Below are 21341 nucleotides of genomic sequence, written 5' to 3' on the forward strand. Positions count from 1 at the left end.
AGGCTGAATGCCCTTGACTGCTGAAGTGCTCCCCGACTGGAAGGGAACATTCCTGCCTGGTGACTGTCGCACGATGTCCGTTCATTCGTTGTCGCAGCGTCTGCATGGTCAATTCATTTTTTTTATTAAGGGGCATTTCCAATTAAGGGGCAATTTAACGTGGCCAATCTACCTAGCCTGCACATCTTTGGGTTGTGGAGGTGAAACCCACGCAAACACGGGGAGAATGTGCAAACTCCACACAGACAGTGACCCAGAGCCGGGATCGAACCTGGGACCTCGGCGCCGTGAGGCAACAGGGCTAACCCACTGCACCACCATGCTGCCCAGGCGATGGAGCATCTTGATCATTGATAAACAATGAGACCGACAGTCTACATCCTTAACTAGTAAGATTTAAGCCTTCAGAAAGAAACTGGGGGAATGAGGAAAAGAATAGGGTGATTTAGAATCACATCAGAGGAACGGAGCAGCCGCAGCAAAGACTCTCCCGCACAGCCACAAAATCACGGCTTTTTTGGGGGGGTTTCTCTTCCTGTTTAGATCCATTCTGATCTTCAGCCCCAAGGCATTTTTCCAAAATGTAGACAGTTTAATCATGGCGTTTGTGTGGGGGGGGTAAGAACCCGAGAATCCCAAAACAGACACTGCAAAGAAGGAAAATCAAAGGGGGCTTGGCCTTACCAAACCTACAATACTACCACTGAGCAGCAACGGCAGAAAAAGTGAGAGGATGGGTACAAAAACCTGACACAGATTGGGTACAAATGGAGGAGGCATCCTGTTGCTCTTTTTAGCCTTAGTTTTATTAGTTCTGATTATGTCACCTTTGCTCACGAGTCGCCAGGTATCTTTCGGATACCGCCACGTGGTTCAAGCTCGAGTTATGATTAATAACTCAGCACACCGCTTAGTAAGATTGAAATCAATGATCATTTATTATGTACAGCAATAAATGCTTACACAATAATCCTACCATCTATATCAAAACCTACCACTACTGGCCAATACTTAACTTTAGGAATGGCCCACCAGGTCAGGGAAACAAATGTTTTTTCCAAATTGGTCCTGTGCCCGTGGGATTCAAAGGCTGATAAAGGTCGATGGCTAGGAGTCTCTATCGGGTAGCGATCGCTGGAGTCAAACTTACAGTTTCTGGTCGATGTTCTTGCGAAGGTTGCGAGCAGGAGAAGAAGGGAGAGAGAGAGAGATCTGAACTTGGTCCCTCAATTTATAGGGCCCAGGGGCTTCCCGCCTCTCGGGGCGGCCCTTGAACCCGAGTCCCAAGTGAGTGGACTTGTTCCCAATCACTGGGTTCGATATGCTCCAATAACGGGGCGATTCCTTGATCGGGGGGTGGGCGTTCACCTGTCTTTGTTTCGGCCACTGCAGGCGCCGAGAGGTCTGGATCAGCATTCAATTGCTAATATGTTGCAATTGTTCCCGGGGATAGCCGATTAAACTGCAGATGTCTGTGTTGATGTGCTGCTAATAGTCGTAGGTATCAATCTGGGCCGACTTCCCCAGAGCCAAATACGCTATTCTGTCTGCAGCTGTCCGTTGTAAGGCCACGTGTCCTTACCAAGGGTGGAGGAATTTAAGGTGGTGCGGGACCCTCCTGTGTCCCACAGAAGCTCGATCGGCTGTCCCCTAACCTTTGCTGCGACTACGGGTCGTCCTGACCTATCCCAAAGGGTTTGGGTTTGGGCCGAGATTTGTGGCATGGGTGCGGCTGCTGTATGTGCCATCAAGGGCGAGGGTGAGAACAAATGACGAAGCTTTGACTTACACAGGGGTACGGCGCAGGGGTGCCCGCTGTCGCCTTTACTGTTTATACTGGCCATAGAGCCGTTGGCGATGGCTCTCAGGGGGTCAACGGAGTGACGGGGATTATGAGGGGACAGAGGGAGCATAGGGTGTCGCTCTATGCCGATGACCTCTTGCTCAATGTTTTGGATCCATTGGAAAGTGTGGGAAGGGTTATGGGCCTGCTGGGGAGGTTTGGAGGGTTCCCGGGATACAAATTGAATGAAAGGAAAAGCGAGGTATTCCTGGCGAATAAGCTGGGGCAGCGGGCTAATTTAGGGGGGATGCCATCTACGGTAACGAAGGATAGGTTTAGGTATTTGGGGATTCAGGTAGCGAGGGAATGGATGGGGCTCCATAAGTGGAACTTAATGAAGCGGTGGAGGAGGCCAGGGAGGATATTAGGAGGTGGGATACACTGCGCTTAACATTGGCGGGGTGGGTCCAAGTGGTGAAAATGAATATTCTGCTGAGGTTCTTGTTTATCTTTCAGGCTCTCCCGATCTTTATACCAAAGGCCTTTTTTCGGAAAGTGGACACGATCATTTCGACTTTGTTTGGGCGGGGAAGGTGCCGAGGGTGGGGAGGACCCTGCTACAGAAGCAACAGGGGGTGGTTGCCGAACTTGCTTCATTATTATTGGGCAGCGAATGTGGACAAGGTGCGGCGGTGGTGGGAAGGAGAAGGGATTGAGTGGATTAGGATGGAGGAGGAATCTTCTCAGGGGTCTAGTTTGAGGGCTATGGTGACGGAGCATTGCCAATGGCTCCGAGTAGGTATTCAGGATGCCTGGTGGTGCAGTCTGTGGTGACGATATGGAATCAGTTAAGGAGGCGTTTTCGGGTGGAAGGGATGTTGGTGCTAACGCCGCTGTGCAGAAATCATGGGTTTGAGCCGGGGGAGATGGATCGTGTATACAGGAGGTGGAGGGAAGTGGCGCTGGTCAAGGTGAGGGATCTGTATTTGGAGGAAGGGTTCGCCAGTCTGGAGGAGCTAGGGGAGACTGTAGAGCTGCCGAGGGGGAGTGAGTTCAGGTATCTGCCGGTTAGGGACTTTGTGCGAAAGGTCTGGAGGAGGTTTCCTAGGTTGCCGAGATTTACCCTGCTGCTTCCGGATGTGGAAGGGGAGGGAAGAATTGGGGATATATGCAAGTGGCTGGGGGAGCAGGGAGGCGAGCGGGTGGGGAAGATCAAGGAGAAATTGGAAACGGAGTTAGGAGGGGAGATCAATTGGGAAGTATGGAATGCAGCACTGCGAAGGATAAACGGGACCTCCTCTTGTGCAAGGATGAGCCTGATACAGTTTAAGGTGGTGCACAGGGTGCATCTGACTCGGGCGTGAATGAGTGGGTTCTTTCAGGGGGTAGCAGATGAGTGCTAGAGGTGTGGGCGTGGGCCAGCGAATCTCGCGCACATGCTTTGGGGTTGTGAAAAATTGGGAAGATTCTGGGCGGGAGTGTTCGCGGTCTTAGCCAGGATAGTGGAGAAGCAGGTGGACACTTTGGTGGTGATATTTGGGGTTTCAGGGAAGCCGGAGCTCATGGAGAGGAGGAAGGCTGATGTTGTGGCGTTCGCCTCTCTGATTGCACGGCAGCAAATTTTGCGAGAGTCGCGGTCGGCATCGCAGCCGGGGGGTAGCGACTTGGTTGGGTGACCTGTACGACTTCCTGCGGTTAGAGGAGATAAAGTAAGAGTTAAGGGGCTCCAGCAGGGGAGTTTGAGAAAAGATGGGGATGTTTGTGACCGTGTTTGAGGAATTGTTCGCCGCGGGGGGGGTGGGCGGAGGGTGAAAAAGGGGGAAAATCTGTACAGTCCGTATAGGTTGATTGTTGGGAAGTACGTTTCCCGGATTGTTTATTGGCTGTAACCTGGTGCATGTTTGTAATAAAATACATTTTTTTTTAAAAGGAGCATGAGTCGGCCACTGAGACCTTTAAGCCTCATCCACCATGCATTAAGATCATCGCTGATCTGATTGTAATCTTAATCCCCACCTTCCTGCCTGCCCTCAATATCATTTAATTAAAAACATTCTCCTCATCTCTACCTTAAATGGGCGACCCATTATTTTCAAACAGTGAGCCCAATTCTAGATTCTCCCACAAGAGGAAGCATCCTCTCCTTATTCACCTGTCGAGGGTCCTCCTCAGGATCTCAAAGGTTTCAATCAATTTGCCTCTTACTCTTCCAAACTGCAATGGATATAAGCCTAACCTGTTCACCTTTCCTCAAAAGATAACCTGCTGATTCATGGTATTTGTCTACTCAATATTCTCTAGACTGCGTCTAATGTATTTACATATTTCCCTAAATAAAGAGACCAAGACTGTACATAGTACTCCAGATGCAGTCTGACCAATGCCCTGTACAACTGAAGCATAACGTTCCTACCTTTGTAATCAATTTGGATTTTTTTTGCGGATTTACTGGGGTACAGAGAAAAGTATTGTTCTGCGCACAGTCCAGACAGATTGTTCCATACATAGGACATACGATACACACACATGTAAATACATAGGCATAGGCATAGGCATCAGTGAATCATCCGGAGTGTAGTACTACTCAGTAGAGAAGATGCGTGGAGAGATCAGTTCAGTGAATAAGAGGGTCATTCTGGAGTCTGGTAACTGCGGGGAAAAAACTGTTTTTGAATTTGTTAGTGCGTGTTCTCAGGATTTTACCTGATGGAAGAGGTTTGAAGAGAGAATAACCCGTGTGGGAGGGATCTTTGATTATGCTGCTTGCTTTCCCAAGGCAGCAGGAGATGTAGACAGCGTCAATGGATGGGAGGCAGGAGGCAGGTGATGGACTGGGCTGTTTTCACAACTCTGTAGTTTCTTACGGTCTTGGGCCGAGCAGTTGCCATACCAGGCTGTGGTGCAGCCAGGTAGGATGTTTTCTATGGTGCAGCTGTAAAAATTGGTAAGAGTCTATGTGGACATGCCAAATTTCCTTAGTTTCCTGAGGAAGTATAGGTGCGGTTGTGCGTTCTTGGTGGTAGTGTCGACGTGGGTGAACCACGACAGATTGTTGTTGATGCACGCCTAGAAATTTGAAGCTGTCAAGCATCTCCACCTCAGCACCATTGATGCAGACAGAGGTGTGTACGATATTTTGCTTCCTAAGACAATGACCAGCTCCTTAGTTTTGCTGACATTGAGGGAGAGATTGTTGTTGTTACACCATGCCACTAGGGTCTCTCACTCCCTCCTGTACCCTGATTCATCGATGTTCGAGATCCAACCCACTACGGTCGTGCCATTTGGAGCCAAATTTTGCCACACAGTCATGTGTGAATTGTGTGTATACTAGGGGGCTAAGTACGCGCCTTGCAAGGCCCGGTATTGAGGACTATCGTGGAGGAAGCGTTGTTGTTTATCTTTTCTGATTGTGGTCTATGAGTCAGGAAATCAAGGATTCAATTACAGAGGAAGGAGCCAAATCCTAGGTTTGGAGTTTTCATATGAGCTTGGCTGGGATTGCGGAGTTGAAGGTGGAGCTGCAGTCAATGAGTAGGATTCTGACATAGGAGTCCTTGTTGTTGAGATGCTCCAGGGATGAGTGTAGGGCCGATCTGACTTTGGAGGCTGTGACGGTAGATATGGGTGTGTCCGAGGCTGCTTGGGCAGTTGACAATGGTTTGTTGGTTTCCTGCTCGAAAAGAGTATAGAATGCATTGAGTTCATCGAGGATGGGTGTGCAGTTGCCGGAGATTCTACTCGGCTTTGCTTTGTAGCCCATTATGTTGCCACAACCGCCGAGAGCCTGTGTCATTAGTCTGTGACTCTAGCTTAGTCTGGTATTGTCTCTTGGCATCCCTGATGGCTTTGTGGAGGTCATACCTAGATTTCTTCTGTAGGTCAGCGTTGCCTGTCTTGAACGCCTCAGACCTGGTCTGCAGTAGGGAGTGAATCCCCTGGTTAAGTCCGGTTTTCTGAAGTGTGGTCGGGGGATGGATCAGGAGGCGCACTTGATGCTTGTGTGGAAGTGGTCAAGAATGTTGAGGCCCCTGCTGGGGCATAAGATGTGTTGGTGGAATTTTGGCAATATCCCTCACAATAACATTCTATCAGCTTCCTAGCTGCCCTAGGACACCCAGATCCCAGAGTGGTGCAATCTCTCATTGTATAGATAATATACTGTTTTATTCTTTCTGGTAAATGGACAATTACACATTTTTCCACCTTATACTCCATTTTCTAGATCTTTGCTCACTCTTAACCTATCTATATCCTTTTGTAGCCTTTTTTATCCTCGACACAATTTATTTTCCTTCTTATTTTTGTGTCTTCAGCAAATTTAGCAAAAAGATTTTCAGTCCCTGTGGCACACCATTCATTACATTCCACCACCAGAAAAAGAACCATTTACTCCAAATCTCTGTTTCCCTGTTAGCTATGCAATCTTCTATCCATGCCAGTATGTTACCCCCAGGCCATGAGCTTTTATTATCCACAACAGCCTTATCTAATATCACTGTTTTAAAACAAGGGATGCGATCTACCGGCCGCGACATGGCCGGTAGATGCTGGGTGAGGCCTTCCGCAGGCTTCCCGGCAGATACTACGTCTTGTGGAATCTACCCAAGTCCCACGAGGCGGCACGACCGGAATTCCGCAACAATGGGCGGGGCCAAGCCACACTTGCTTAAGTAGGTTTTAAACCTACTAAGGCCTACTCACCCGGGATGTACCGGCCTCCTCGCATCTAATGGCCTCCGCAGGGAGTCCCCAGCCGGGCGCTGTTCAGTACTATTCCACATAACCTGGACCAGATGGAACGGCATCCGGGGAGTCGCCCAGGCCATCAGAGGCTCCTGGGTAGTGCAGCGTGGCACCCTCCCTTTGGAATGTGGGCAACTTGGCACTGCCCATCTGCCCAGTTGGCACCACAAAGCCAGTAGCAGTACTGCCAGGGTGACAATGCCATGTTACAGGATGGCACTGCCAAATGTCAGGGCCTGTGGGGTGCAATGCTGATGAAAGGAGAGTGGAGGGCGGATATGAAGGTTGGGATGGTGCTGGGTGGTTATCAAGAGGCCTCTGGAAGGTTGGGGGGGGTTGAAGGGTGGCGGGCTTTGGAAGGGGGGCCCGAAAGGGGCATGGGAAGACATGAAAAGGGGGCACTCAGAAACCCCATAGCGGGGTGTCCTCACTTGGGTGGGTGGGGTATTGTCCATGTGCAATCCCGTCCGATGCACTGTTCAATGACAGCTCAGGTGATCAAATGGGCCTTGTTGTATCAGGTCTCCGCATCAGTCACTGGCCTCCGTATTGGTTTCATTAGCCAGGTCCTCAGTGGGGTACCTCTTATCTCCCAAGAGTCAACTGGCCATCCTGAGGTAGTCCTCGAAGAGGCCAGGGATGTCCGACTGCCCCAGGATGTAGCTGTCGTGCACACTCCCTGGGAAGTGTGCACATACATGCATGATTCTCATTTGGTGGCCGCACACGAGTTGAATGCCAGGGAGTGGAACCCTTTAATGTTGATGCAGGGCGCTCCCAGACGGCCCGGTGAGTTGGCATGCGTGTCATCTATTCGCCCCCGGACATGGGGCATCTCGTCAACGGCGGAGAATCCTGCTGCCGGGGCATCCTTTTGGGCCTGATCCATGTCAAACTTCATGGGGTTCACTGCCTGGGCAAATAGGGCACCCAAGACCTCACGGATACACTTGTGGCAAGCCACACAAATCCCCGCTTGAGCCCTGGAATGATCCTGAGGCGTAAATGTTAAGGGCTGCATTGACCTTGAAGGGCACCGGGAGCGGGTACTCTGCTCCTCCACGTGGTGCCAAGTTCGCAAAGACATGGCACAGGTGCGGCACCGTCCCCTTGTTGAGGTGGAGACTCCTGCGGCACACGCTGTCCGTCATCTGTTCACAGGACCAGCAACACTTGTACATCTTGGCCAATCAACGGCCTCCCCCTCTGGGTCCCTCCCTAGCTTGATGGGCTGCCGGGCACTCAGGGTATGGGGCAGGGCCCAGCATATGGGCCTCTGCCTCAAGTCTCTGTCGATGCTGTTGACGCTGCCTTCGCCGGCATCTGGCCGCCTGGCCTGCCAGCAGCACTACTGGGGCATGTTTCGCGGGATCCAAAATATTGTCCATACTGTTCAATATCTGTAAGGAGTTGGGAGAGGATGAGAAACTGACAACTAGCAATGTCTTCCACCCGTACCCATCCAGTCCCCCACGTTGCTCCTCCCCACCCAGCTGATTGAGATGCTTGACGATAACCCCCGCATGCTACATGTCTACCCACGGGAATCCACTTGGGAAATGTGAGGTGATCACTTAATTGCGACTGTCAAGGGCCTCCGCGGTCAGTGGGAGTTATGGGTGGTTGGTGGGGCAGACAGACAGCTAGGCTTGCCCGCCAGAATGGGTGTACACGTTCCAGGGGTTAGCATGGTGCACCCGCAGGCGATTAGACACCCCCCACGCAGCCGAAACCACGGTCGGCCAACCTTCCTGCTCTGTGCCGCCCACCCTCCCTGCCAGCCCATCGGACCAAGGTTTTCCCTCCCAGTTGCTTCCCAAGTCCCTTCGAGCACTGGGCCAGAAACCCCAGTTTCCCCGCCTGTGAGCGAAGATGGCTACTCAAGTTCTCAGGTCCCTGAAGCAGCTCCTCCGCCAGTTTTACGTATTTAAAAATGGGTACTAATCGGCGCCCACGTGATCACTTGCTGAGGAGGTTGTTTGTTTGGGCATTGCTCCCGTTAATTGTATGGAGAAGGGCGGAACGGTGGTACAGTGGTTCGCACTGTTGCCTCACAGCGCTAGGGACCTGCGTTCAATTCCAGCCTCGGGTGACTGTCTGTGTGGAGTTTGTACGTTCTCCCGTGTCTGCGTGGGTTTCCTCCGGGTTCTCCTGTTTCCTCCCACAGTCCAAAGATGTACTTTCAGTTCCCCCTGCCAGAGCCCCCACCCTTCAATCCCCCCAACCTTCCCTTAAATTGCCCCTTAATGTCCAGGGATATGCAGGTTAGGTTATGGGATTACGGGGAAAGCGTGAAGGAGACACTCATAAATGGGCGGAGTGCTCATTGGAAAGGTCAGTGCAGACTCGATAGGCCGAATGACCCCATCCTGCACTGTAGGGATCCTGTGATTGGGCTTAAGTGGTGATTATTGGTTTCTCACCATACTAAGGTGAGATCCAGATTTTGCCAAGGGGAGCGGGCCGGTTAGATTGCGAACAGATCGGCACCTGGCGCGGTTCTCGTTTCCGGTCACTCCTGCTATCTAACAACAATGTCGCGCTCTCGCGGCCATTAAATCGCGCCCGCTAAGTATAGGCTAATCAGGTGAGAAACTCCCCACAGCCCAAAAAAGTGACAATAGACGCGATGTTCCGGCCACGCTGCACCCTGAAAAGTAGCGCACTGTGGCGAAATGTGGGCGGTAAGTGACTGGAGAAACCGCTCCCGGGATCAACCCGGCTCATCACATCTCAAAGAACAAAGAACAAAGAACAAAGAAATGTACAGCACAGGAACAGGCCCTTCGGCCCTCCAAGCCCGTGCCGACCATACTGCCCGACTAAACTACAATCTTCTACACGTGAGCTCTAAATGCGATATTGTGAGACGTCATGATGTGACGCCCGCCCATTGTGGGCGGAATCACTTTTTGGCAAATCTGCATATGAGAGCAGGACAGCTAATCTCACTTTACTATGCAGTTCCCTGAGGTAACCAAGGCATTGGGATCTGTCCCCTTTGCCTTGGAGACTTTGAGCGAGTGCAATTCAGTGCTGGCCTCCCCAAAAAATGCTAGCCTGGCACCTTGGCAGTGCCCTTGCCATCTGGCAGCATCACCTGGGCACATTGGCAGTGTCAGACTGGCACCCAGGTGAAACTGTCAGACTCTTGGGGATCTCCCAGGGGATTGGAGGCCCCCTGGTGCATGCCCTCAGGGCAGGGTGGTACTCTATCACTGCCAGCCTGGCACCTTGGCAGTGCCAACCTGGCACCCTGACAGTGTCACCTGGCATTTTTTGCATGGTGGTGATCGGGCAGGGAGGTTGCCCTGGGTGGGTGAGGGGGGGAAAATGTTGCACCGATCCCACCCTGCACTGAGGGGTTTCGGTGAGCGGGGCCCCTCAGTGCAGGAAATGGGACTAAGTGCGGCCTCGGCCATGGGTTCGCTGCTGAGGCCCGTATCTAACCGGAGTTAGGTTAGAAAGTGTTGTAGCGCCAGGAAACATGCGGCTATGGGACATGGTTCCCATTTTTAAAGATTGTGCCCTAAGTGTGTTTAGATAGTGGTGGGAACCCGCCGACAGAGCTGGCAGGATGCTTGCAGTAAAACCCGCCACAAATGACACAAAGAAACTTTTCCGGTGGATCGTGCCCAAGGGATCCCCCATTTAAAACGGAGATGAGGTCTAATTTTCACTTGGATGGTTCTAGGCCTTTGGAACTCTTTCTGATAAGCTGTTGGAAGCATTTGTGTTGAATATTTTTAAGGCAGAGGTGAATCGATTCTTGGTAAGGAAGGGAGTAACAGGTTATTGGGGTTAGGCGGGATGCAGATCAGCAATCTTGAGGGGTCGAATGGCCTACTGCTCCTTGTTCGTGTGTTCTGGTAAGTAAATCTACCGGTTCCCCTTTATCCACAGCACAGATGACTTCAAAGCACTCCAACTTTCACAAAACCATGCGAACACTGTTGAATTGTTTTGAATTTTTCGAATTGCTCAGCTATAACATCTTTAACAATAGTTTCTAACATTTTCCCTATGACAGATATCCGGCTAGCTGGCCTATAATTACAGGCTTTCTGTCTCTCTCTGTTTTTGATTAAAGGAGTTTATTTGCTATTTTCCAACCTAATGGAATTTTCCCCAAATCAAGAGAATTTTGAAAAATTAAAACCAATGCATCAACTCTCTAGCCACTTCCTTCAAGACCCTAGGCTGAAGTCCATCAGGACCCAGGGATTTGTCAACCAGCAGCCCCAACAATTTGCTCAATACCACTTCCCTGGTGATTGTAATTTTCCCGAGTTCCTCCCTCCAGTCTGTTTCCTGATTTACAGCATTTTTGGGGGTATTACTTGTATCCTCAATAATGAAGGCGGATGCAAAATACCTAATCATCTTCCATCTCCTTATTTTCCATTGTTAACTCCCGAGACTCACTTTCTATTGGACCAACGCTCACTTTGTTAACTCTTATTTTTAAACATCTATGGAAACTCTTACTATCTTTTTGTCTTTCCAGCTAGCTTTCTCTCGGACTCAAATTTTTCCCTCCTTATTAATCTTTTTGCCATTCTTTGCTGTTCTTTATATTCTGTCCAATCTTCTTACTTGCCATCCATCTTTGCACAATATTAACTTTTTCTTTAAGTTTGATACTATCTTTAAACTTTTTTAGTTAGCCATGGACAGTGAACCTCCCCTTAAAATTTTTATTACTCATTGGAATGTATCTTGTTGCTCTTTTAGCCTTAGTTTTATTAGCTCTGATTATGTCACCTTTGCTCACGAGTCGCCAGGTATCTTTCTGATACCGCCACGTGGTTCAAGCTCGAGTTATGATTAATAAGTCAGCACACCGCTTAGTAAGATTGAAATCAACGGTCATTTATTATGTACAGCAATCAATACTTACACAATAATCCTACTTTCTAAATCACTACCTACCACTACTGGCCAATACTTAGCTTTTGGGGATGGCCCACCAGGTCAGGGAAACGAACGGTTTATCGAATTGGATCTGGGCTGCGGGATTCAAAAGGCTGATATGGGTCGATGGCTAGGAATCTCTATCGGGTAGCGATCGCTGGAGTCAGACTTACAGTTTCTGGTCGATGTTCTTGCGAAGGTTGCGAGCAGGCGAAGAAGGGAGAGAGAGAGAGATCTGAACTTGGCCCCTCAATTTATAGGGCCCAGGGGCTTCCCGCCTCTCGGGGCGGCCCTTGACCCTGAGTCCCAAGTGATTGGACTTGTTCCCAATCACTGGGTTCGATATGCTCCAATAATGGGGCGATTCCTCGATCGGGGGGTGGTCGTTCACCTGTCTTTGTTTTGGCCACTGCAGGCGCCGAGAGGTCTGGCCCGGCATTCAATTGCTAATATGTTGCAATTGTTCCCGGGGATAGCCGATTAAACTGCAGATGTCTGGGTTGATGTGCTGCTAATAGTCTTGAGTATCGATCTGGGCCGACTTCCCCAGAGCCGAATACGCTATTCTGTCTGCAGCTGTCCGTTTGTGTCCTGTTGGCTGCTTTTCCCATCAGCCTTTTCGGTTAGCCAGGGAGGCCAGGGAAGAGATTGCTGGACCTTTGGCTTTGATTTTTATGTCATCATTGGCTACAGGAATAGTGCCAGAGGACTGGAGGACAGCAAATGTGGTCCCTTTGTTCAAAAAGGGGAGCAGAGACAACCCCGGCAACTATAGACCGGTGAGCCTCACGTCTGTAGTGGGTAAAGTCTTGGAGGGGATTATAAGGGACAAGATTTATAATCATCTAGATAGGAATAATATGATCAGGGATAGTCAGCATGGCTTTGTGAAGGGTAGGTCATGCCTCACAAACCTTATTGAGTTCTTTGAGAAGGTGACTGAACAGGTAGACGAGGGTAGAGCAGTTGATGTGGTGTATATGGATTTCAGCAAAGCGTTTGATAAGGTTCCCCACGGTAGGCTATTGCAAAAAATACGGAGGCTGGGGATTGAGGGTGATTTAGAGATGTGGATCAGAAATTGGCTAGCTGAAAGAAGACAGAGGGTGGTGGTTGATGGGAAATGTTCAGAATGGAGTACAGTCACAAGTGGAGTACCACAAGGATCTGTTCTGGGGCCGTTGCTGTTTGTCATTTTTATCAATGACCTAGAGGAAGGCGCAGAAGGGTGGGTGAGTAAATTTGCAGACGATACTAAAGTCGGTGGTGTTGTCGATAGTGTGGAAGGATGTAGCAGGTTACAGAGGGATATAGATAAGCTGCAGAGCTGGGCTGAGAGGTGGCAAATGGAGTTTAATGTAGAGAAGTGTGAGGTGATTCACTTTGGAAGGAATAACAGGAATGCGGAATATTTGGCTATTGGTAAAGTTCTTGAAAGTGTGGATGAGCAGAGGGATCTAGGTGTCCATGTACATAGATCCCTGAAAGTTGCCACCCAGGTTGATAGGGTTGTGAAGAAGGCCTATGTAGTGTTGGCCTTTATTGGTAGAGGGATTGAGTTCCGGAGTCGGGAGGTCATGTTGCAGCTGTACAGAATTCTTGTACGGCCGCATTTGGAGTATTGCGTACAGTTCTGGTCACCGCATTATAGGAAGGACGTGGAGGCTTTGGAGCGGGTGCAGAGGAGATTTACCAGGATGTTGCCTGGTATGGAGGGAAAATCTTATGAGGAAAGGCTGATGGACTTGAGGTTGTTTTCGTTGGAGAGAAGAAGGTTAAGAGGAGACTTGATAGAGGCATACAAAATGATCAGGGGGTTGGATAGGGTGGACAGTGAGAGCCTTATCCCGCGGATGGATATGGCTGGCACGAGGGGACATAACTTTAAACTGAGGGGTAATAGATATAGGACAGAGGTCAGAGGTAGGTTCTTTACGCAAAGAGTAGTGAGGCCGTGGAATGCCCTACCTGCTACAGTAGTGAACTCGCCAACATTGAGGGCATTTAAAAGTTTATTGGATAAACATATGGATGATAATGGCATAGTGTAGGTTAGATGGCTTTTGTTTCGGTGCAACATCGTGGGCCGAAGGGCCTGTACTGCGCTGTATTGTTCTATGTTCTATATCGGGTTTTGGCCAGATTAATAGGGAATCAGCCATTTTAGGTGGCTACAATCCTGTAAAGGAACGACCCTCCGGGCCCTGGCTACAGCAGCACTCCCATCCCCCTCAACAAGGTACCCAACAAGCCCAGTGGTAGCGGCCACGCTGATAACATGGACCCAGCTCAGACAACACTTCGGGATAACCAAAATGACCCCCATGGCCCCCATCTGCGGCAATCACAGATTCCCCGCAGCCATGCTAGATACCACCTTCAAAAGATGGAGGCGGGACGGGGGCACATTGACGGTCGGGGACTTCTACGCAGGACACAGACTGGCGCCACTAGACGAACTGACGAGGAAGTGGAGGCTAGCAAAAGGACAGGAAATGAGACACTTCCAAATAAGACACTTATTTGGAAGGAAGGCAGGGAAACCACGAGAGATGATTCCACTCTGTCCGGAAAATAAAAGAAATGCACAGTCACTTTTAAAGACTGCCACGTTACACAAAATAAAAATAGATCGCGCCAATCGCACACCATGGGAGACCAGTCATATATCACGGTCAGGGTTAGGAGACTATGAAGTTGGAGGCTCCGAGGTGAAGATCTTCAGAGTAGATCATGTTAACAACAAAATCTTGACTAGTGTTTCTCAGATAATTCTAAATAAAGCCTTCTACTTTGGAGAGATGCTAAATAATTGTGTAAACTTCTTTAAGTAATTCATTTTTCAGTTTACTTACCTTAATAGGCATAGATAGGAATCCAACATTTGACGGTATAATTCCACGAGTCGAATATATTATGTCGCTAGTCTTAGGGTAAAATTGTAAACGAATGTCAACGTTTATGTCCGCGTTGATATTGTGGGCTTCCACAACGACATTTTCCATCTCATCAACTCGTAAAATATTTGGAGCAGTCAGTAGGTATCTGTCAGAATAAGTAAACAAATACCATTTTAGGACTGAGTTTAGGAGGAACCTCTTCACCCAAAGGGTTGTGAATCTATGGAACTCCTTGCCCAGTGAAGCAGTAGACGCTCCTTTCATTACATGTTTTTAAGATAAAGATAGATAGTTTTTTTGAGGAGTAAAGGGATTAAGGGTTATGGTGGAGTAAAGGGATTAAGGGTCCGCGGATGGAAATGGCTAGCACGAGGGGACATAGCCTTAAACTGAGGGGTAATAGATATAGGACAGAGGTCAGAGGTAGGTTCTTTACGCAAAGAGTGGTGAGGCCTTGGAATGCCCTACCTGCAACAGTAGTGAACTCGCCAACATTGAGGGCATTTAAAAGTTTATTGGATAAGCATATGGATGATAATGGCATAGTGTAGGTTAGATGGCTTTTGTTTTTTGACTTCCCATGTCGGTGCAACATCGTGGGCCGAAGGGCCTGTACTGCGCTGTATCATTCTATGTTCTATGTTCTATGTGTTCGGGCCGGAAAGTGGAGCTGAGTCCACAAAAGATCAGCCATGATCTCATTGAATGGCGGAGCAGGCTCGAGGGGCCAGATGGCCTACTCCTGCTCCTAGTTCTTATGTTCTTATTTTGTCAACAGCAATGATTAAGGTGCTCCAGCAACAATGGACTGTGTTGACTTTAGGATCAATTTCGTGGACAGATTAGTTATATTTCCCAAACTCATATATAATTGGTCCTCTATCCGTTATGGAGAAGGAATCACCATTACCTCCATTAGGCAGATGTAAATAAGTTTGTTAAATTGGAACAATGTTCTACACTGTAACAACAATCTTGCTTGCTAAATTAATATTTGGCACTTTCACTTTGAAGCCCCAGTAACAGGATTCCCTCTCAGCTGAAAAGCATTGCTGTTAAAGACATGTGCAAGAGTTGAGAGAGTACATGAAATAGGAATTGGAGCAGGCGATGGTTCAGTCCCATGATCCTGTTCTGCCATTAAATTAGATCATGGTTGACCGTTACCTCAACACCATTTTCCAAACTGTTTTTCATACCCTTGACACCCTTACCCAACAAATGTCTATGGATCTGTTTTGAAAAATTCAGTTAACCCAATACGTGCTTGGATCTAAAAGCAATCCTGATCATATGCCCCACTCCAGGATGGGACAGAGACACCATCTTCAGTGTGGGATTATGTGCAGATTGAACAACTTGCCCCGTGTTCAGCTGCTTTCCTTTCAGACCAATTTGTAATTTCAGTGAACATTCAGGCCTGGATCAACCTCCCAACAGCGATGTCCCAGTGGGTCATGAATGCCACCTATCATTCCATCACCGTTGGAACCCAGGAGGCTGTAATGAATTTCATTCCGTACAAAAAGGCTTCAGAAGGATTCTTCCTGCCAAGGAGTAGCCCACCACAAATTCCCAGTGGGACAGACACTGAAACGGCTGGAGAGGCTGTTGGGCAGTTAAAAGGGTACCTTTTCATATCCTCGAGTTCAAAACTCCAGCAGCCTTGTGGACTTCAGCAGTGGTTCAAGCTTCAATGAAAAGGAGGTGTGAATGGAGGAAAAGGAGGCCGCTGCCAATCCCTCTTCCTTTGTGTTGTAACCCAGGGTCACTACTACAGCTTCCTGGAGCTTAAATTGCACAGGAAGCAGTGATAACTGGAGCACCCTGAACTGAATTATTACAAAGAGCCCAATCCCCCCACCCGCCAACACAAAACCTAAATACTCCTCCTCTCGGTTATATTACTCTCCTTAAGTACGGTGTGTGGGATATGTCCGAGGGCTGCAGTTGCCCCATTCACATTTAGACAGAGAGGGGCAGCTATCAACAGAGCGACCAGCCTTTTCCATCAGCAATCATTATTCTAGATACTAAAAATCAGTATTTTGGCTAGAAAATCAGTATTTTAATTTCAAAGAAAAAATGCTCACCAATCTGAAGTACAAATCTAAAACACGAATGGAAAATGCGAATCTGTTACATCGATGTACATCATGAGTGGGTGTTTTCAAATTAAGTTTCAAACATTCAGTAAATCTGATAATGAAAAATTCTGTAATACTGCACAGAGAACAATGCAGCAGGATTTAAATTACCAAATTAAGTTTTGAAATTATTAAGGATTGGTTCCTGATTCCCAGAGAGCACAATAGAACAAAAGGCTCCCTTCCTAACTACCAAACATTTTAAAATTGCATCACATCACACCATACAATTTTCAATGCTGTACTTTCCTTCGGTGATGTAGATGTGTGTTATTGTGTATTATGTGTGTTATTGTGTAGTCGATCCTCGGCGTAATTTTAACATCCCAATAAAGGGTTGTACTGGCACCTTGATGCGAGATTGCGTGAAGGATCACACGCATGCTCTGCAGAGTGTGTGGGGGGGGGGGGGGATGAGAGCGCGGGGCCTCTGCGCGGGGCCCTCCATCTTCCAGCAGCAGCCGTCACCAAGGAAACCAGTCGCTACAGCGAGCGCTGAATAGCGAAACATTCAGGGAGGAACTTGTCAATTAGCTCCTCTCCTCTCCTTAGACAAAATAATGAAATTGAATGTTGATGCTAGTTTGCGAAGACAATAGTTCTTGAGCCTCTCCAAGAGTAGAATGCCATTAGAGGAGTTAATACTTTTCCATAGTTGTCATCTAAGAGAAAACTTTTCAAGTTTGAGGCTGCTCCCTATGTTCTGCAGATACAATGACCAAGAAAGCAAGTCCTGTTTGTGTTTGGTGACTAAATTAAAAGAACACCATCACAGAATAATGTAGCACAGAAGGAAACTAAGATCTATCTGCAAGATCTATGTGCCAGATCTATGAAAGAGCTCTCCAATTAGTCCCACCACCCAGCTCTTTTCCCTTTAAGTATTTATTCAATTCTCTTAAAAATACTATTGAATCAGCTTTCACTACTCTTCAGAAAGTATTCCAGTACATTTATAAAAAGGTTTCCTTACCTTGACTCCGACTTATTTGACAATTACATCTGTGTCCTCTGGTTACCTTCTACAACTGGAAACAGTCTTTCCTTATTTTGTTCTATTAAAACCCTTCATGAAGGAAAACTCGCTCTCTCTTTCTCCTGAAGTAAAGGGTTGCTTTATTATTCTAAAACCAGTGAGTACCTGGATCATCTTTACTATATAGTTGAAATGTATCTAAAAAGAAAGTAGCCATCCTTGCCAGAGAAAACCCTCTCAGGCTAGAGGAGCTCATTGGTCTAGGGGTATGATTCTCGCTTTGGGTGTTTCCAGGGCAGTACGGTAGCATAGTGGTTAGCATAATTGCTTCACAGCTCCAGGGTCCCAGGTTCGATTCCCGGCTTGGGACCCTGTCTGTGCGGAGTCTGCACGTTCTCCCCGTGTCTGCGTGGGTTTCCTCCGGGTGCTCCGGTTTCCTCCCACAGTCCAAAGATGTGCAGGTTAGGTGGATTGGCCATGCTAAAATTGCCCTTAGTGTCCAAAATTGCCCTTACTATTGGGAGGGGTTACTGGGTTATGGGGATATGGTGGGGGTGTGGGCATTGGTATGGTGCTGTTTGCAAGAGCCAGTGCAGACTCGATGGGCTGAATGGCCTCCTTCTGCACTGTAAATTCTATGGTCTAAGCTTAGAAGGAGGAAGCATTAAAGCGAAAGCTTGAACTCCTGAAAGACTACCGGGTCGGAGAACCGCGGGGGGCTGGCGTGAATCTCCGGCACCGGGTATTCGGCAAGGGCGGGAAACGGCGATTCTCCGGCCCGCGATGGGCCGATGACCCGCTACTGGGATGCCTGTCCCGCCGGCGAGAATCAAACCACCTCTCTTCCCGGCAGGACTAGGCAGCCGCGGGCGGCTCCGGGGTCCTGGGGGGTCGCGGGGTGATCTGACCCCGGGGGGTGCCCCCACGGTGGCCTGGCCCGCAATCGGGGCCCACCGATCCGCGGGCGGGCCTGTGCTGTGGGGGCACTCTTTTCCCTCCGCCTCGGCACACACAATCTTCACCATAGCCGATGCGGAAGAGACACCCTCCCTGCGCATGCGCGGGGATGACGTCAGCAGCCACTGACGCTCCTGCGCATGCGCGGACCTCCGCCGACCGGCGAAGTCCTTTCGGCCCCGGCTGGCGTGGCGCCAAAGGCCTTTCCCGCCGACCGACAGTGCGCCAACCACTCTGGCGGGCACCTAGCCCCTCATGGTGAGGGCTTGGCCCCTAAAGGGGCTGAGAAATCCGCACCATTGGGGCAGCCGGCGCCAGAGTGGTTCCCGCCACTCCATCTAGCGGGGACTCCCGCCCCGCCGGGTAGGGGAGAATCCCGTCCCTGATAACTGCAGTTTATTGGGCTCAGACAAGTTCCTCAGGTATTTTAAAATAATATCTAATTTCACTTCATAGAATTTACAGTGCAGAAGGAGGCCATTCGGCCCATCGAGTCTGCACCGGCTCTTGGAAAGAGCACCCGACCCAAGGTCAACACCTCCACCCTATCCCCATAACCCAGTAACCCCACCCAACACTAAGGGCAATTTTGGACACTAAGGGCAATTTAGCGTCGCCAATCCACCTAACCCGCACATCTTTGGACTGTGGGAGGAAACCGGAGCACCCGGAGGAAACCCACGCACACACGGGGAGGATGTGCAGACTCCCCACAGACAGTGGCCCAAGCCGGAATCAAACCTGGGACCCTGGAGCTGTGAAGCAATTGTGCTAACCACTGTGCTACCGGGTCAACACAGTGCGACTCCGGGTCAAGTGGAACTGGAATTGACAGCGCACTAGCCCACGGTGCCTTGACAAATAGAGGAACAAAGGGGTCCGGGAGTACAAATCGATCGATCACTCAATGTCACAGCACAGGTTAACAAACTCAGAAAATAAACCAATTTATTTCCAAAGGGATAAAACAGAAAAGGAATAAAATCATGCGAAACTTGCATCAAACTTTGGTCAAACCACCTGAATGTAGCTCTGATAACTAAATTACAAAGAAGGAGAAGGATTTAGAGGAACTGGAAAGAATGCAGGGAAGATTTACAATGATGATACCCACAGACCAGGTAACATTTTTCTTAAAAAATAAGGCAGAGAGGCGAAGCATCAGAGTTGGTTAAAATAATGAACGGATTTAGAGTGCACAGAGAATGTTTTTTCTTGTGACAGAGAATGTTTCTTTTTGTCAGTAGAGTGCAACGAGAGGCCGTCAATAAGGTGGTCACCTGGAAATCCAACAGGGAACTGAGAAGGAATGTGTTTAACAAAGGGTGGTAAGAATCTGGAATTCGCTACCACAAGGAGTGGTTGAAATAAATAATATAGATGCATTCAAGGGGAAGTTGGACAAGCATATTAGGGAAAAGGGCATGGAAGATTAGAATGATAAGTTTAGGTGAGGAAAAAGCAGAGGAGGTTCGAGTTGAGCATAAACTAGTTGAACCAAATGGTCTGCTTCTATGCCACATTTCCTATGTAACCTGATATACTCTCCAAAGCCTTGATATCCTTCCTTTCAGCAAAACACAATGTTCTCTAAAAAGCTATCTGACAAACAATTGGATCTTTTATAATGAACTGAAAACCCAACTCAAATGAGTGATTAACAAGAAATAAGGAAACATCCCCCACTCTTTCAGGATCACACATCAGGAAGCTGTCTAGAAAACAAAATGTATTTCAAGAGAAACCAGAACTCTTCCCTCATACTTACAGTGGATCACATTGGGACAGCGCCGGAATAAAGGCCAACACAGCAAGTAACAGAGAAGTCTTCCTCATCATGGCAGACTGCTTCACTGGGACAAACTTTCCAAATAATTTTATCGGCTTATATAAAAACCCAGTACGATCTATTAATTTTTAACAATTGGGAAATTTGGACTGCTGTTTGCTCTTAAAAGCGATACAAATATCCGCTGTCCATACTATTTAATTAAGAGTTAATTTAAACTCAATAGTCTGGTGAAAATCCAGGAACTGCAGACAGTTCCTGACATTTGATGGCTTTTTGCCTGGGATTTAGAGTTTAACCTTGGCAACCTATGATAAGAAATACAAACATTTTACAAATGGAGTGCAGCCAGAGAGTTCATGACTGACCATGTTAACTCTAATCGAGAGCCATGACACCAATGAGCTCACCATTGCCTGCATGATTTTTTACCTGTAAATTATCCCTGCTACATTATTCCTATTTTTGAATAAATCAAATAACCAATTAAACTAAATCAAATGAACTGAGGGGCAAATTAAAGGGGCAGCCACTTTAAGGGATCTCGTCTTAGAAAGCAAAGGCGGCTGTCATAATATCCACTCATGTATGTAATGAGATGCAGACAGGCAGTGATTGAGACACAGGATGACCAGTAAGCACACAACACAGTGCACCCAATCACGAGACAGGACACTATCTCTATAAAGCCAGAGGGCACTAGGTTTCCCGCTCTCTCGGGTCCCAGCCACTGAGACAATCAGAGTCCATGAGCTAGCAAGTGCAAACACCATGCTACTGGGCAGGCTACTAAAAGGTCTCCAGTCAGTTCAGTATAGTGTCGGCCCACAGCTGCATATGTATATCAGTTCTATCGTTGAATAAAACAGTGTTGGATCTTCTCCAGTGTTAGACGTCTATTTCTAGCTTCCCTGCATCGAGTGCAGTCCACATCGAACCTACCTGCCTAACACATCATGGTACCAGAGTGATACTGATCTTTACGGACCTACCTCGAGTGAATCAGCATTGACCAGCAAGCAGTCATCCGGTGAAATGGAAAACATCCAGCCTCCTCCGCAGCTCTGCATCTCCAGCAACCTCGGCGTCAATTGGAAAATCTTCAAGCAAAAGTTCCTCTGGTACATCG

At 48.4% G+C, this 21341-nt stretch overlaps 1 protein-coding gene across 1 annotated transcript in view; it reads right to left on the bottom strand.

The window, feature by feature from the left end:
- Positions 1–20365, bottom strand: part of LOC140403206 (complement C3-like) — a 294404-nt gene extending 274039 nt beyond the window's left edge. The window contains exons 1-2 of the mRNA XM_072490959.1: positions 20192–20365; positions 14299–14488 (exon numbers count right to left, since the gene is read on the bottom strand). Of these exons, the coding sequence (XP_072347060.1) occupies positions 14299–14488; positions 20192–20262 (261 nt within the window). The 5' untranslated portion in view covers positions 20263–20365. The remainder of the gene's footprint in view (positions 1–14298; positions 14489–20191) is intronic.
- Positions 20366–21341: the final 976 nt, after the last annotated feature.

The sequence above is a fragment of the Scyliorhinus torazame genome, chromosome 27, assembly GCF_047496885.1.
Source record: "Scyliorhinus torazame isolate Kashiwa2021f chromosome 27, sScyTor2.1, whole genome shotgun sequence".
In the NCBI taxonomy this organism is placed as follows: Eukaryota; Metazoa; Chordata; class Chondrichthyes; order Carcharhiniformes; family Scyliorhinidae; genus Scyliorhinus; species Scyliorhinus torazame.